Source organism: Mobula birostris, chromosome 8, assembly GCF_030028105.1.
Source record: "Mobula birostris isolate sMobBir1 chromosome 8, sMobBir1.hap1, whole genome shotgun sequence".
Lineage (NCBI taxonomy): Eukaryota > Metazoa > Chordata > Chondrichthyes > Myliobatiformes > Myliobatidae > Mobula > Mobula birostris.
The window spans coordinates 149,088,277-149,106,371 of NC_092377.1; the positions used below are offsets into that span (position 1 = coordinate 149,088,277).

The 18,095-nt window shown below is 44.4% G+C and overlaps 1 protein-coding gene across 2 annotated transcripts in view; it reads right to left on the reverse strand.

Annotated features, from left to right (window-relative positions):
• Positions 1-4,884: 4,884 nt before the first annotated feature.
• Positions 4,885-18,095, reverse strand: part of rassf2a (Ras association domain family member 2a) — a 47,131-nt gene continuing 33,920 nt past the window's right edge. For both annotated transcript variants that reach the window (XM_072266534.1, XM_072266533.1), the window contains 5 exons: positions 16,975-17,076; positions 15,318-15,369; positions 13,230-13,351; positions 12,485-12,582; positions 4,885-9,954 (listed from right to left, as the gene is read on the reverse strand). In XM_072266534.1, the coding sequence (XP_072122635.1) occupies positions 9,885-9,954; positions 12,485-12,582; positions 13,230-13,351; positions 15,318-15,369; positions 16,975-17,076 (444 nt within the window). In that variant the 3' untranslated portion in view covers positions 4,885-9,884. The remainder of the gene's footprint in view (positions 9,955-12,484; positions 12,583-13,229; positions 13,352-15,317; positions 15,370-16,974; positions 17,077-18,095) is intronic.

Below are 18,095 nucleotides of genomic sequence, written 5' to 3' on the forward strand. Positions count from 1 at the left end.
AGTATTAATATTACTATTCTAAAGCTGTGGGTTACAGCAGTGGGAAGAGATACTGGAATGGTTTTGAAGGTGAACTGGTTTGTTGCTCTCACCAAATGAATTTCTTCTTCCCTTTATCTCCTTTCCCTCAAAGTTCAAAGTAAATTTACTATCAAAGTAAATGTACGTCACTATATACAACCCTTAGATTCATTTTCTTGCGGTCATACTCAATAAATCCAAACCTGTAATAGAGTCAATGAAAGACCGTACCAACTGGCAGTACAACCACTGTGCAAATACAATAAATAAAGAATTAAACAAACAAAAAAATAAATATCGAGAACATGAAATGAATAGTCCTTGAAAGCAACTCCATAGGCTGTGGGAACATTTCAGGTAATAACTCTTTCTGAACCTGGTGGTGTGAATCTTGACCCCACCCCCCCCCCCACCTTCTTTCGGGAAAAGAGCATGTCTTGGGTGTAGCTTTCTTGTGAGTTTCATAGCAAGCCCATTAGTTTGGATGTAATCTGAAATTCACGCTGCGATTTTAAAATGGTCAACTAGAACCTGGTTCTCTGAGAATCCAACTGTTGTAGCATTATGGACCACATGGTGACAGCAGTGAGTAGCAGCCGCTTGCAGCTAATTGCAAGTTGCTTATGTAGTCACAAGATAAAATCTGCGGATGCTGGAAATCCAAGTAACACGCACAAAACGCTGGAGGGACTCAGCAGGCCAGGCAGCATCTATGGAAAAGAGTACAACTGACATTTCGGGCCGAGACCCTTCAGCAAGACTCATTCTTATAGATATACAGTATAGAGTCACTTTTAATGAACACTATACGTGGGAAATTGGAGAAGCTTCCGTTGTGACGACTATGTGTGCATAGGTTTGTCCAGCTGCAGCTCCCGACTGGGAGCATGGTGCAGCTGGACTCACTTTTGGTATCCTCGATGCTAAGGACATCTTGGATAGTACAGTAAGTGAGCTGACGGTCATGCTGTCTACCACAACTAGCGACAGCGAAGCAATCATTCACCACTAGGTGGAGCAGTACGTGCAGGTAGAGACTGAGGTAGTCCCCTGGATACAGGCAACGCACGCAGAATGCTGTAAGAACTCAGCGGGCCAGGCTGCATCTATGGAGGGGAATAAACTGTCAACGTTTCGAGACCAGACCCTTCAGCAGGACTGGAACAAAAGAGGGTGGAGCCAGAACAGAAGGAGGACGAGGAGAAAGAGCATGAGATGGCAGGCGATAACGAGAGGGAGGAGGTAGGAAGATGGGATAGAGGGGGTGGGAAAGTGGGAATGATGTGAGAAGCTGGGAAGCGATAGGTAACGGAGACAAATACGGAAGACGGAATCTGAGTGGAGATGACAATTGACCATGGAGTAAAGGGAAGGAGGTTCCAATACAGGCAGCCCCCAGGTTCCATCCTCAAGAACTGTTCGTAATCCAAACTGTATTAAGCTAGAAACGAACAGAACCAGCTGTTACGGGAGATCAAGCAGCTGCCAGACAACCTTATGGACTTGGTGAGTGAGTGAGACTGCTCGGCACTTCTAAATCTGCTCAGTTCCACCCAGATTCCAAATGTTGTGCCTCAGGCATGGGGAGAAGGCAGGAAGAAATACTACATTCCCACCGGGCAGAAGGTGTCTGCAGCCCCTTGACAGTTGTCAAAGCTGCCCCCGTCTGTGTCCCAAATGCCCGCTTGTGCAGGGTCTCCACCACAACCCAGGGAGGACCTGTACCACGTTGCAAACTGTTGGGAGAGGCTCTCCCAGTGAGCCACAGCAGCAGCCATGCTTGTAGCAACGCAGTTGTCTTTGCTTCTGGTGGTGGGAGAAGGAAAAGACTAGAGGAGCCAATAAAAACCATAGTTTTTGTGGCGTGATTCTCAGATGGCATGTTGTCTCTCTGGTGTCGGGTTTAGGGATGAATAGCTGTAGAGCATTCTGAAGGGTGATTGTGGCTTGTCCTTACCAACAACATTGATAGACAGAGGGATAGGGTCCAACAACATGAAGCTGCTCAGTTAGATAGTAATTAAAGAGCAAGTGTTTTGAGGCTGTTATCCCTGGAATACCTCTGGTGTCAGCTGCTTGTGCATATAGGAATAGATAGATAGGTCTGATTAATGCATAGCTCAAGGGGTGGTGTAGGAAGGGAAAAAATAGATTTTTGCACCATTGGGTCCATTTCTAAAGAAGGTGTGCTAGCAGGGTAGGTTGTTTTCTTAGGAATGTCAGAGGCCGAGGGGCAACCTTTCAGACATATACAAAATTATTAGAAATGTAGACAAGGTAGATAGCTATAGCTTTTTCCAGTGTTGAAATGTCAAGGGTGACAGAAGAACAAGGAGATTATTGTGGACTTCAGGCATGCCAGGAGCCACACTCATGTCCTCATCTACATTAACAGAGCTGTAGTGGAGCGTGTATCAAGCTTCAAATTCCTTGGTGCCCACATTTCCGAGGATCTCACCTGCTCCCTGAACTCCTCCACCCTGATCAAAAAGGTGCAACAGCGCCTTTATTTCCTACAGAGCATCAAGAAAGCTCACCTCTGTCCCAGGATACTAACGGACTTTTACTGCTGTACCATTGAGAGCATACTCATCAACTCCATCTCAGTGTGGTATGGCAATTGTCCCGTATCAGACCGCAAAACACTCCAGCAGGTGGTGAAAACTGCCCAGCGGATTATCAGCACCCAATTGCCCACCATTGAGAACATCTACCATAAACGCTGCCTGGGCAGGGCAAAAAGCATTATCAAGGATGCATTGCACCCTAACCATGGACTTTTTACTCTCCTCCTATCCGGTAGGCACTACAGGAGCCTCCGCTCCGGCACCAGCAGGCACAGGAAGAGCTTCTTCCCTGAGGCTGTGACACTGCAGAACCTCTCATCACAGCGCTAAGCAGTATTGCACCCATATTGTACTGTCTCAGTACTTTTATATTTGTGTGCTGTAGCACTTACTTTTTATTCACAGGTATTTTGTAAATAATACTATTCTTTTGCACTTCTGGTCAGATGTTAATTGCATTTCATTGGCTTTGTATCTGTACTTGGCACAATAACAATAAAGTTGAATCTAATCAAATACTAGGAGCTATATGGTGAGAGGGGAAAAGTTTAATGGAAATTTACAAAGTAAAGGTTTTTTTTAAAAAAATAGAGTGGGAGGTGCTTGGAAAACACTGACAGGGAATTAGTGGAAGAAAATACAATAACAATGGTGAATCCACAATTCCACTGGAGGCCGAAGATGGCCTGTCCTGGGATTAGAGGACAGTAGGTGGATGAGGAAGAGGAATGGGGCTTGTTTCACTGTTGTTGCTTGTTATGTTATGTTCTGTTGTGTTCTGTGTTTTTCTGGCAAGCACTGTGGTGCGTGGCATATTGGCACCAGAATCCACTTGCAGGCTGCCCCCGGCACACCCTTGGATGAATTGGTTGGTAACACAAATGACATAGTTCACTGTATGTTTCGATGCACATGTGACAAATAAATCAGAATCTAAACCAAGTTTAAGAGGCATTGGGACAGAAGCAAATAGGCAGGGCATGGAGGGATATAGGCCACATCCAGGCACTATCATTTAAGTTGCCACCATGGTCAGCACAAACTTTGTGGGCAGAAGAGCCTGCTTGTGTACTGTACTGTTCTGGTCTTTATTCACTCACTTCCCTCCAAAACCTTGTTTTCTCATTGCTCAGAATGAGCCTTTCCTCTCCAGGCCTCCTTCTTCAAAGAATGGGGTTTGCCTTCCTCCACCATTGATGCTGCCCTCGCCTGCATCTCTTCCATTTCCCAAACATCCGCACTCACCCCATCTTCCCTCTGCCTTAACAGTGATAGAGTTCCTCTCGTCCTTACCTGCCATCCAGAGCCTCTGCATCCAACACGTTATCCTCCACAACTTTCACCATCTTCAAAGGGATCCCACCATTAAACACCCCCCACCCCTCAGCTTTCCACAGGGATCGCTCCTTCCGGGATTCCTTTGTCTATTTGTCTCTCCCCACTAATCTTCCTCCAGCACTTATCCCAGTAAGCTGCAAAAGTGCTACACCTTCCCATTCACCTCTTGCCTCATCTCCATTCAGAGCCCCAAGTGGTCCTTCCAGATGAGGCACCACTTCACCTGTGAATCTGCTGGGTTCATCTATCGTGTCTGGTGCTCCTGTTGCACCTCCTCTACATCGGTGAGACCCTTTGTGAACTGGGGGAACGACTTCAACGAGCACCTCCGCACCATCCACAGGTGGCAAAAGGTTTTAATTTCATTTCCCATTCTGACAAGTCAGTTCATGGCTTTCTCCCGTGCCACAATGAAATCACCCTTAGAGGGGAGGAGCAACACCTTATATTCCATCAGAGTAGCCTCCAACCTGATGGTATGTATATCAATTTCTCCTTCCAGTTAAAAATATCCCTACCATTCCCCTCTTCTATTCCACAGTCTGGCTTCTTGCCTCTTCTCAGTTCTCCCTGATGCCCCTCCTCCTTCCCTTTCTCCTATGGCCCACTCCTCTCTGCTATCAGATTCCTTCCTGTCCAGCCCTTTACCTTTCCATGTGCTTGGGTTCACTTATCACCTTCTAGCTCTCCTTCCCCTCCCCCCCAACCTTTTTTTATTCTGGTGTCTTCTTCTTTCCAGTCCTGAAGGAGGGCCTCGGCCCAAAACATCGACTCTCCATTTCCATGGATGCTGCCCGACCTGCTGCGTTCCTCCAGCATTTTGTGCTTTGTCCCTTTGTTTAACTTGTCTGTTAGATGAAGGAATTTCAAGAATATTAAACAAAGCAAAACAGTGCGAAAGCACTGGGTGAGCTCCCAAACAAACTACACTGCATCACGCCAGTCACATTGTTGTTAATTTATGAAGACTTTATTCAACTGCATTCTTTTAAAAATAGCTAACAGGTTTCAGCTACTGAAGTGTGTGTGAAACGGCAATGACAGAAAAATATAGACTTTTCTATTTACAGTTGTTTTCAACGTAGGTAGAATTGATGACCGGGAATGTGTTAGCACTGAGATCAGAATATCAGGGCGATGAATTGTTCACCCAAGATTCAGAATGACCCTACTTCAGGCAAGGAGTGCAGCCCATGACCAGGAGGACAGCCAGTGGCAGTGTCCTTGCAAAGGTAGCAGACTGAAGTAAGAACAACTGCAGTGAACTCAGCAAGGGCTGCTGGGAACTTGCAGGCTTCACATCCAACTAGAGCCTGAGCTTGATCGCTTTTTCCACATTCTGATCCAGTGACACAGACTCCCTTCATCTCAGGAAACACTTAGGCCATTAACATTTGTGCCTGTCAGGATCAAGGACAACACTTTTTTTAAAAAAAACAGTGTTTGTCCTGCTAGTCCATACCCTGATTACACCATGTACCATATATACCACAATCACATTCTGCAGAAACTTACTGCCTTGTTAACAAATATTTTTTTAAAAACTCTAAATATACCTTGCAAAATACACCCTTCCAATGCAAAAAAAACATGATTTGCAACAAGTGAAAACGATCTTCCTCCAAGAGGACCACAGTCTCGTCATAGTGTTTGGAGGCGTGCATGCTTCAATGACCTGGAGAGCGACGCTGGCTGGAGTCAGGGCCTTGTGCTTTGGCTCTTGTTCGGGTCACCCATGCCAAACAGATCAAAGAGTAGAGGCCAGACCACCGGTCCTCTAGGCTCGGGGGTTAACCTCAGGGCTAATGACCCTGACTCATCAAAAATAAAACAATTGCTACAAAATAGCAATGCAGAATTCTCCTATACAGTGATGGAGGACCTTCACTGCTGCCCTAAATGCCAGCAGCATAACAGACAGCAAGAATGAAAACTTACTGCCTGTTAAACTGGTCTTGATTTCCAAGCCAGTTTAAAACTGGAGAACCTGAAAAAAGGCAAGTATATAACCAAATTTTATCTCCAAAATTGTATTACATACATTAAAAGTGCAATTATTTTCTGAGTGAGACATTGTGTGCTTTCTACATAAATGAGATAGCCAGTGGTTAAAATCTTAATGTTCAAATTCTTAACCAAAAGGTAGGTTATTTCTATTACACACTGTGTTACATGCCAGTGGCAATGTCATCCGTTTATTGTACCCCTGCATCTTTAATAATATGACTATGTGGTAACCAAGGAGTATGCACTATACTGGTCAGCAGAAGGAAGATTTTCTCAGGTAGCTATTTTAGCCCTCGTCGCAATGTGATCAAAAGACTTATGTACAAAAGGGGTTTTGTTAAAAGGATTAAGGACACCAAAACCATCAGGGCGTTGAGTTCTGGTGGAAGAACTCATCCCAGGAGGGGGTTGTGGTCTTTCCTGGAAGCCGTTTGGAAGTAGTGTGGACAAGTCCATATCAGTAATCGTTGATACACTGGTAGATTGTTCTGGAAGGGAAGGCAATTAGTCACTTTCACACAGAGCTGTTTACATTAACACATCACGTCAAGGAAAATACCCATTTCCCTCCAGTTTACTGTGACAAGGTGCAATACCTATAGATAGGCAACATTGATGGCAGCCAGCTTTCTCATGGGAGCAAGCAGCGCTCCAGGTTCACCCAGGAACTCAAGAGAAGATGAAAGCTCCACATGATCCTGTCACCTGAAGATTCCTCTCGTGCAACAAGTAGTGCTTCAAACATGGCCGGTGTGAGAAACAAGCCAGGGGACAAAAAAATCTTCAGCATGTCGAAGGGTTACTGTGTGCGAACACTGAGGAGCTTGAGTCAAGGAAGCAGGTGTTCTAATATGTGACACGCAAAACTGTGCGTGCATTTGGTTTCACCAGCTCTCTTCTTTATCATAACGTGCACATGGGAGGAAAGTTTACGTTTAAACATGAACTTGGCTCCATGAAAGCCTGCCAGTGAGCTGCAATCCCCAACAAGTTGGGCCAGATATGCTCTTGAGAAGTAGTTGGGTAATGGGATAGCATCTTGTGCATTACAGCCAAGAGGACATAATGTCCATGGAGGCGGTAGTGTGTTGGGCACTGTGCAATGAAGTCCTTGAAATGACCCACGCAAGATGACCAAGCACCGTCAGAGTTGGAGAATCAGGTTACCACTTCTTCAGCCCAGTTACCGAGCAGCTCCTGCTACACACACACAGAAGTGGCCTTCAACCTTTTTGTTGGCTTTCTTCCTCGAATATTCATGTTGCTAGTTTTATAAATGTGACAGTCACTGCGTGATTGCCATCTAAGCCCTGCACAACTGCATCTTAACCACAGAAGGTTGAATCAGAGTTTCCCAGAACAGTGTTGGGTTTGCCTGTAAACTTTTACCCAAGAATTTCATCTGAACCAATCCCTGCCAATAGTACATGACAGGTCTTCTAGCCCAGTGATCTTAGAACATAAAACCATAAGACAGAGGAGAAGAATTGATGCATTTGGCCAATCAAGTGTGCTTTGACATCCAAATTCAATGGGGATGAGAGGGGTAAAAATCAGCCAGGATCTAACGATTAGATCCTGTCTGATTTTTTTTTTTAAAACCTCTCAACCCCATTCTCCTGCCTTCTCCCCATAACCTTTGATACCCGTACTTAAAAAGAACCCATCAACCTCTGCTTTAAATATACCCAACGATTTGGTTCCCACGGCTGTCGGTGGCAATGAATTCACCATCCTCTGGCTGAGGAAAGTCTACCTCATCTGTTCGAAGGGATATCTTCTGAGGCTGTGCCCTCTGATCCTGTAGAAAGTGTGCTGGGTAAACATGGGAAGCAATCTTCAGCAGCCAGCCTGTCTTTGGGGAAATCTACGTGCAATGGTGAAGACTGCACTGTTGCCTGCTACAGTGGATCAACTGTGGCCAACAGGTTGTTGGGACCCCCAGGTGGTTTCAACAGGGTATAGGAGATTGGTATCTGCCACAACCTTGAGCTATCACTAGCCAGTTGTATACAGTGAAGTAGTGCAGGGAATACAGAAACAAACTTTACTCAAGTGCAATGAAATCCATGTTGGTGACCTTGAGTGAGGGATAAGCACTGATCTCAGGATGCAAGAGAACACCTTTGACGAAGCTGTGTATAGTGTGGAGGGTTGCGGTAGCTTGCAATGGGACATAGACAGGATGCAGAGCTGGGCTGAAAAGTGGCAGATGGAGTTCACCCCAGAAAAGTGTGAAGTTATTAATTTTGCAAGGTAATATTGAAAGGCAGAATATAGAGTTAATGACAGGATTCTTAACAGTGTAGAGTGATCCACATCCATAATAGATTCCTCTAAGGTGCCATGCAAGTTGATAAGGGTGTCAAGAAGGTGCGTTGTATATTGGCCTTCATGAATCAGAGGACTGAGTTTCAAGAACCACAGGGTAATATTTATGTTGCAACCTGGTGAGACCACACTTGGAGTATTACGTTCAGTTCTAGTGACCTCATTATATGAGGGAAGTGGAAGCTTTAGAGAGGGTGCAGAGGAGATTTACCAGCATGTTGCTGATTGAGAGGGCGTGTCTTATGAAGTTGGGTGACATGAGCTAGAGCTTTTCTCTTTGGAGTGAAGGAGAATGAGAGGTGACTTGACAGAGGTATACAAGATGAGGCACAGATATATTAGATAGCTGGCGACTTCTCCCAGGGTGGAAATGGCTAATAGAAGGGAGCATAAGTTTAAGGTGATTAGAGGGAAGTATCTGTGGGTTGCAGGGGAACGTCAGAGTTCCTTACAAAGAGTGGTGGGTGTATGGATGCCCTGCCAGTGATGGTGGTAGAGGCAAATACATTAGGGGCATTTAAGAAACTCAGATAGGCACATGAATGATAGAAAAAAAAGGGAGGGTTATGCAAAAGAGAAAGGTTAGATTGATCTATGTCAGCACAACATTGTGGGCCAAATGGCCTGTACTGTGCTGTAATTTTCTATGTTCTATGTTCACAACCATACCATCCAATCTTTTACATCTTCCCAAGAGCAGTGTTCTTCCATCTAGCAGCATAATCTGCTATCTAGTCTGGGAAGATTCCATGGCCTGAACAAAGGTCAACTGGACAACAGGGAGTCCTAGGAATGAAGAAAGTAGGAAGGACTGAGAGGCCAGCTAAACCTTTCACCAATAGTCAGACTTACAAGCTCCAAGGCAAAGCCAAGAGCATCATGTCATGACCGCATGTGCTGTTGCTGTAAAGGATTCCTCAATCCTTAGTGTGCTTCTGTTTCAATAAAACGCCTTGCATTCCTGTTTCAATAAAACGCTGCTCGCGTGTGAGCCACAATTGTCTGTGCTCCAGGGAACTGCAGGCATCTAGTCTTCCACAATTCACCACAAGTCAATCAGCAACTGCATTCCACAGAGGTGGAATCTGGGAAGTTTCAGAGTTCCCAGTGACTGGGATGTGTCACTGGATGTTCCATCACAATGGAGGTGAAGACTTTGAATTGTCCAGCACGTTACTCAATACGTCCATCCTTCTAGCTCCCTACACACCAAGAGCAACTTCAAATCAAGACTTAATTTGTTTCAGTCTTTTCTCAACAGCCCACAACTTCTACGCTTCTTAGCTTAATAAAAAGTGTTAAAAGAAAATGGGGGAAAAAATCTTCTCGTAAAAAAATGTCCATGATTAGTTTTGTTGCTTTCCTGGGTCTCACTCACAGAAGAGTCTTGTAGCTTGATCCAATTGCAGGAGACTCCAAGGCAATCCAGGATGATTAGCAATGTCATTCGGGAACCTTCAACGTATTTGTAGCAAGAGCAATTCGGAATGGTGCAGGGACACGTTACTCAAGGGCAAGTACAGGAAAGCGTCGTCTCTGCATGATCATTCAGATGCCAACAGCAACAAACATCTGCCCAAAGCTATCTTAGAGCAGTCACTCCATCAAATGGAATGAATTTCACATCTGTGCCCAGGACTCTGTCAGCTCCTGTACACGCGTCTCGATAATGGCACGCATCACTGAGTATCTGTGAAGAAAAGTATCATCTTAAGTCTCCATTTTACTCAAAGACCAGTGTTGGGGGGGGGGAAAAGAAAGACTCTTGTATAGGAGGAATGTTTAACTGAAAACTCATGACTCTGGAGCCATAGACCCAAACACCACGACTATTTGGATTGTTTTCTGTGAAGAGGATTTATATCTCTACCCACCTTTTTAGGGAGCTCCTGACTCTTACCACCCATCCTGCGTGGGTGAAAAATAGAATTCTCACTTTCCTTCTACCAATTGCTTCAAATCTCAGACTTTCGGATTTTGACCCCACCGCTAAGGGAAATAATGGGTCATTAACTCTAAGATCCTTAAATGTTATACACTTCAATTAATTTTCTTGCCAGCATCTCCTCTTCCGAAAACCCATCTCCTTTTTTAGTCTTTCCTTGAACTTTACCGATTTTCCATTCTGAGGACATATATATTTCTTCTCCCACCTTAAATGAATGCAAACTAAATGGCAGATCAGGATGCACAAACCTAGGGACTATCAACTTATTCACAAGGTTTAAATGACAGATAGATGGTGCTTATCAACCATCACAATTCCATTGAATTGGGGGATATGCTAGGCCATTTCACTCAACCAAATCACAGTGGCTCTGGAGCTGCACAGAGACCAGACCAGCCAAACATGGCTGATTTCCTTCCCTGAAACAGATGGATTTTTTTTTTTTTTTTTTAAAAGATGCCAACAATCTGGTAATCAAATGTGACCCACATCTGCTTCTTACATTGCAGATTTAGTTAATTGCACAAATATGCACAGTTTGGATTTGAGCTCTTGCCACATTTAATTTCTTCAGAACTCAACATTATCAGCTTGTCATCAACCACCATGGACTGATATGTGAAGACAACCAGATAACTGATGAGGCTGTACAAAAAGGCATATGGGTTTCTGGGTTCATAAGTGTGTCATAGCTTACAAAAGCAAGAATGTCCATCTTTAATATTTAGGAAACATGGCAGGTAGGAGAATGTGGAGCAGACTTCAGGGAACATATGGCCTTCTCCTGCATCAACATCAAACTCTTCGAGCTGGTGAGGAAAGAACTGTCCCCAGCCCAGTGAAACAAACGTTGCCCAAGATCCATAAATTGCAAGATTCACGGCATCGTTCTGTGTGAATATAGCCCTTTTGGCTCAATGAGTCCATATCAAACTTAAGCACCCAGTTACACAAATCTTAAAATAGTTCAATTTTTTTCTCCCAACTTTGCCATCAACTCTTCCCAGATTACATGATTGGTCTACACACTAGGGCTATAAACTAACCAACCTATGGAAAAAGAGAGAAGTCAAGCACAACCCAGTTGGTCACAGGGAGAACATGCAAACTCCACACAGACAGCACTGGAGGGCAGAATTGAGGCAGCAGCTCTTCTCACTGTGCCACCCACTACCTATCCCCTAAAATTATTCGGTGAATCTCAACATGCAGTTCAAACCAGCCTTCTTTCACTAATCCTTTGTTTTAATTTCAGGTATAATATTTTCTGTGTCAATATGCCACACTGGTGGTGCTTACAACTTAATAACATTTAACCAATTACACTTCCTCCCTCACCACCATTCAGGGCCCCAGACAGTCCTTCCAGGTGAGGCGACACTTCACCTGTGAGTCGGCTGGGGTGATATACTGCATCCGGTGCTCCCGTTGCGGCCTTCTATATATTGGCGAGACCCGACACAGGCTGGAAGACCGTTTCACTGAATACCTACGCTCTGTCCACCAGAGAAAGCAGGATCTCCCAGTGGCCACACATTTTAATTCCACATCCATTTCCCATATGTCTATCCACGGCCTCATCTACTGTCAAGATGAAGCCACGCTCAGGTTGGAGGAACAACACCTTATATTCCGTCTGGGTAGACTCCAACCTGATGGGCATGAACATTGACTTCTCTAACGTCCATTAATGCCCCTCCTCCCCTTCGCACCCCATCCCTTATTTATTTATTCCCCCCCCTTTTCTCTCTCTGTCCCTTTCACTATAACTCCTTGCCTGCTCTCCATCCTCTGGGCTACCCTCCCCCACTTTCTTTCTCCCTGGGCTTCCTATCCCATGATCCTCTCCATTCTGCAGTCTTGTATCCCTTTTGCCAATCAACTTTCCAGTTCTTAGATCCCTCCCTCCCCCTCCTGTCTTCTCCTATCATTTCGGATCTCCTCCTCCCACTTTCAATCTCTTACTATCTCTTCTTTCAGTTAGTCCTGATGAAGGGTCCTGGCCCGAAACGTTGACTGTACCTCTCCCTATAGATGCTGCCTAGCCTGCTGCGTTCACCAGTATTTTTTGTGTGTGTTGCTTGAATTTCCAGCATCTGCAGATTTCCTCATGTTAGCCAATCTATTATCAGTTTTTAAATATTATCAACTACTCCAAATTCTTCAGCACCCGTAGACTGAAATTATCATTCAAAAAAAGCATTCGTTTCTTGAACACCATCTCCATTGCTTAGAAAAGTAATTTTAAACAAAAGTTTCTACAGGAACTTACTTGCGTGTTAACTTTTTCACTTCCCGATCTTCCTCTTCCTTCAACTTTACAATAAAACTTTGAAGCACTGGCATCTCAAACTTGATGTACTGGGCAACCTACACAAGGACAGAGAAAGGAAATATCTAAAACCACTTGCAATGAATTAGCAATATTTCCAAAACATTGGTGGCAATATTACCTAATGCAGTCAACCAGCCTTAACAAGAGACAGAAGAGATTCTGCAGATGCTGGAGGTCTTGAGAAACACATGCACAAAGATTTTGGAGGAACTCAGCAGGTCAGGCAATCTTTGGAGGAAAATAAGCAGTTGAGGTTTTGGGTCAAGTCCTGATAAATGGTCTCGACCCATGATGTCAACTGTATGTGCCCCTTCATAGATGTTGCCTAAGCTGCCTGAACCTGCTGAGTTGTGAACATTGGACAGTAGACTCCCTTCAGCCTGTGATGTTGCACTGCCCCTTTAACTTATTTAAAGATCAATCCACACCTTCCCTCCCACATAATCCTCCATTTTAATTTCATCTATGTGCTTATTTAAGAGTCCCTTAAATGTCCCCAATATAGCTACCTCTATCACCACCCCCAACAGTGCACTCTACGCAGTTCCTCCAGTATTCTGTGTGCCTCACTCAATGAGGTCAGGACTTACACTGTCCCACTTGTACTTGTCCCACTTCAGAGACTTGAGCAGAAAAATTCATTGACCGACTTGTAGAATAATAATAAAAAATATATACATACATCATAAGTGACTTCTTCTCCCAGGTCCTTCTCCATGAGAAAGATTTTGGCTATGGCCTCACAAGGTCCCTGAAGAATCCGGGTGATGAGAGGGTAGTCCGAATCCTTCAATTTTGTTCTTTCTGTAAAATTTGTGGAGATGAGTTGTGAAACTGACTGGGGCTTTGAGATTTTTTTTTTCAAAATTATGCTATTCATGAAAATGTATACTGGAACTACAAAACAATTAGTACATTTTTTTTGCATTACTTCTGCTATCTACACAATACATTCAATTTACAAAGCAAGGCCAATCATGTTTCCCCCTTCAGCCATACACCACAAAGTGGTTGAAGGCTTTTATACAGAGAGCAGCCTCCCAGCATTCAGTGGCAGCAAGACCTTAAACATTGCGCTTACAATGTCCAGGGCCATACAGCGTTGGAGCAGGCCCTAGAGCCAACTGGCTCCATGCCAACCAAGTACCCATTTAACATAATTCCACTTCAATCACCCAGCAGTTCCATTAACCACTCACCCACACACTTAGAGCAACGTTCAGCTGCTAATTCACCTACCAACATGTAGGTATTTGGGTTAAAAGAGGAAATTAGAGCATTTGATGGGAAATCCATGCAGTCACAGGAAGGGGGTGGCACTGCAGCATAGCAGTTAGTGAGATCGCTTTACAGTGCCAGCAACCGTGCTGTGTTGGCGCTGGAAGCATGGCGACAGTTGCAGGCTGCCCCTCCAGCACAATCCTTGCTGGTCGTTGACGCAAAGTGGCAAATTTCATTCTGCGTTTCGTTGTACATTGAAACAGTGTGAAACGTAGTGGTTAGCACAACACTTTATGGTTCTGGTGACCCAGGTTCAATTCCTGCCGCTGCCTGTAAGGAGTTTGTACGTTCTCCCCAAGACCATGTGGGTTTCCACCCACAGTCCAAAGATGTACCGGTTGGTAGGTTAATTGGTCATTGTAAATTGTCCCATGGTTCAGGAGATTGCTAGGCAGCATGGCTTGAAGGGGCAGAAGGGCTTCAAGAGTCGAGTGCACAAACACCTATCATCTCTGGGAGGGAAGTCATATGCTTCTTCATAGCTATCATGAAGGGGACCAGGATGGCAATGTTTGGTTGTTGGCAGGTAGGATTAATACCCGACTTTCAAGAGCACTTGTGAGTTATGTTCCGGCTGGACTTAGTCCTTAAACTGCTGGAGAACAGTGCGGAAAGAACAGGTGCGGTGTTCTCAGGGTAGGGATTAGTTTTTAGTTCCAAGTGCTCCTGCCACGTTTTGTCACCCTGCAACCTTATCCTTCAATCTCTTTGAATTATGGAGGACAGCATGTGTATAAATGTCTCTCTCCAGCAGACTTCATCATGGCTCCAGTATTTCTACTATTTTTTAATGTTTCTTAATTGTACATATGAGTTTTTTTGTGTTCAATCGCTGAGCAGGAGTGAACCATCTGATTAGCCCATCAGAGTTCTCTTTGGGAACTAGTTGACTTACCAGTATTTCTGATCTGGCTATTGTTCACGATTGCACTTAATAAAAAAACAGTATCTCAATAAATCAATAAACATTTGACAAATAAAGCTACTATTTAAAAACTTGCAGTCTCTACACAGACAGCACCTGTGGTCGGGGTTGAACCGGAGTCTTGGGAGCTGCAAGGCAATGGCCTTACTAGCTGCACCACTGGGCAATGTGTTGAGAGTTATCCGCCTGCTTTACTCTGAACTTGTGAAGTCAGCTGCAGAGTCAGGGGCTGAAACTGTGCAGTTTGCAGAAATTTCTTCTGAGGGTAATGAATCTTTGGAATTCTCAGTGCCTAATGAGTTGGACCCCAGGTGTTTCAATGTTTAAGGAGACCAGAGACCAGAGGGTTTGGGGACAAAAGTAGAGAAGAGAACTTGTGGCCAGCGTGGAGCAGCCATGAACATAAAGAACACAGCAGATGTGAGGGCAAAGAGGCTTGTTCCTGCTTCTACTTTCTTTGCTCTTGTGATCCATTTTACACTTGATTGTCTTTGGACTTGTTTACTGGCATGAATATATATGCTGCAAAGTCAAGATCCTGGTTCAGTCTGAACGAGCACTCACCTCCACTGGTGTGGACAATGTAAAGTGCAAACTCATCTGAGCTGTTTTCAATCTGGAAGAGAATAGAGAAACCTTTAGTTCCAAGTGAAAGAGTTACTCTTCACCCATTCCCTTGTTTACAGAAAGACTTGCATTGTGTAGGGACTTAGTAAGACAGCACTTGGGCTATTTCCATCTCCTTGCTTAAAAGTACAATTCAGACTTCCAACTTGCAGGTTTTGCAGCAGAGAACAGAATAGGCAAAGCCAGAATTCTCCAGAATTTAGAAGACCAACACAGATGACTTGAAGTTTATAAATTAGCTTGCAAGAGAGAAAAGGCCCAACCAGACTGGAGAAGGAAAGATGGCTCCCTGGCTTAGAAGTCCAGAACCGGAGGATCAATTTCAATATAAGAGCCGGGCCATTTAAGAAAGATGTCAGGTCACACAGTTATCAGACAGAAACATGCCATTTGGCCCAAAGTATGCATGCTGACTATCAAGTATCTAACTATACTCATCCCATTTATCAATATTCAGGCTGCAGCCTTCCCTGCACTGATGATTTAAGTGCTCATCTTACAGTAAAAACTTTAAATATTCTGAGAGTCCCTTCCTCCAGAACCTTCTCAGATGGTACATTCCAGGTTACAACTCCCCTTGGAGTGAATTTTCCACCCTCACCCCTCAACAACAATTTCCTCCATCTCTTTCTCCTCATCTTAAGCCTATGCCCTCTGATTTCAGATCTCTCTCTCTAACACACACACACACACACACACACGAGATAAAGTTTCTCACACTCCACTCTACTGTGCCCCAAAGATTTTGTCACTGATCCCAATGCGAGGGTTAGCAGGTTTATTGTCCACAGTAAAATGCTATAGGTGAGGGTTAGAATCTGGAGGGAGAGCAGAGAGGTTTGAAAATTCATTGACCTGGAACGTTGACTCTATTTCCTCCCCACAGATGCAATCTAATCTGCTGAGTAATTCTAGCGATCGAAACCCAGGAACACTGAGCTGCCAGTCCTGTCCTTCTCACAGTCATGTCCCTATAATGACTGTGTTCATGCCGTATGATTGCACGGTTCATTTAATGTAATGGAAGAAAGATCAAAGACACGACTGGGGGAAAGAGTTTAAAGAAAGGCAGCGAGCTTGAGAGGGAACAGCAGACCACAGTGCTTAGTTGACTGATGCATCAGCATTTCAAATGGGAAGGACTTTAGAAGTGATGGCCAGCAAAGACTGGTGCAGGCAGCGTTAGGAGAGCAGATGGGATGGACACAGACGGTGGCATTCTGAATAGACTAGAGCTGATGGAGAATTGAGGCAGGTGGTGTTCCATAGCCAACAATGCCTTCATGAGTAGGCAGGATATGAGGGGAGTGGGTCTTGCCAATCCAGAAAGGAGTTGTGGGACTTACCAGTGCAGAGGGAAGTGCGATCAAGTCAGGTCAATGGGAGTGAGAAAGACAATTATAGTAGCTACCTAGCCGTAACATCATGCATCTCACACAGAGACCAGAAAGAGTGGCGGTGGAGAGATGTGAGAAGTGCCTTCCCAGAGTACCTCCTGTCCGAGTGCACTCAGAGTGACTGGGCAGACTGAAATGTCATGCACATCCAGGGACACGTTCTCCAACATCAACTCCTTTGGACATGAGTTGCTTACCTTAAACTTGTTGAGGAGCAGGTTGAGAACCTGAAGAGTGCTCATGGTGCTGTTTACTCGCACGTTCGTGATGGAGCCAAAGGCTGGAGTGAAGACAGACGTCTGCAAAAGAAAGTTAAAGCTTTTTGTGGAAAAGGTAAGGAGGGAACTCAAACTTCACAAAGCCCCCATCTCCATCTTACCATCAGTTACCACGGTTACACAAAGCACCCAGTCACTGATGAGTCTCTGGAAATATCACAAACTGTGTGGGAACAGGTAGTCTTCCCAAAGGTAATGCAGAAGAACCCTATTTACATTGACAAGTAAAACCTGAGGATGCTGGACTTCTGAAATGAAATAGACTGCTAGAAATATTCAAATCAGACTGTATACTCAGTGGCCATTTTATCAGCTACTGCTGCTCCTTAATGCAAATATCTAATCAGCCAATCATGTGGCACCAACTTAACGCACAAAAGCATGCAGGCATGGTCAAGAGGTTTGGTGTTGTTCAAACCGAACATCAGAATGGGGAAGGAATGTGATCTAGGTGGCTTTGACCGTGGAATGAGTGTTGGTGCCAGACAGGGTGGTTTGAGTATCTCAAAAACTGTAGATCTCCTCCTGGGATTTTCACACACAACAGTCTAGAATTTACAGAGAATGATGCGAGAGAAAAAAGAACATCCAGCAAGTGGCAGTTTTGTGGACAAAAATGCCTTGTTAATGAGAGAGCTCAGAGGAGAGTTGCCAGACTGATTCAAGCTGACAGGAAGGCGACAGTTACTTAAATAACCATACACTACAACAGTGGTGTGCAGAAGAGCATCTCTGAATGCACAAGTCAAACATTGAAGTCAATGGGCCACAAACATACACTTGGTAGCCACTTTGTTAGGTACGGGAGGTACCTATTAAAATGGCCATTGAGCATCTGCGGAGAGGAATCCAGTTAACATTTCAGGTCAGTGATTTCAAAAACTGGAAACTTTAACCAAGCTTCTCTCTCCAAAGATGCTGCTTGTCCTACTAAGTATTTACAGCTTCTTTTTTCACATGTTTTAATGGAATGTCTTTGTTCAAACAAGATGTCCCAAAAGCCCCATAGGACAACGGTAAAACGAAACTTAATTATCATA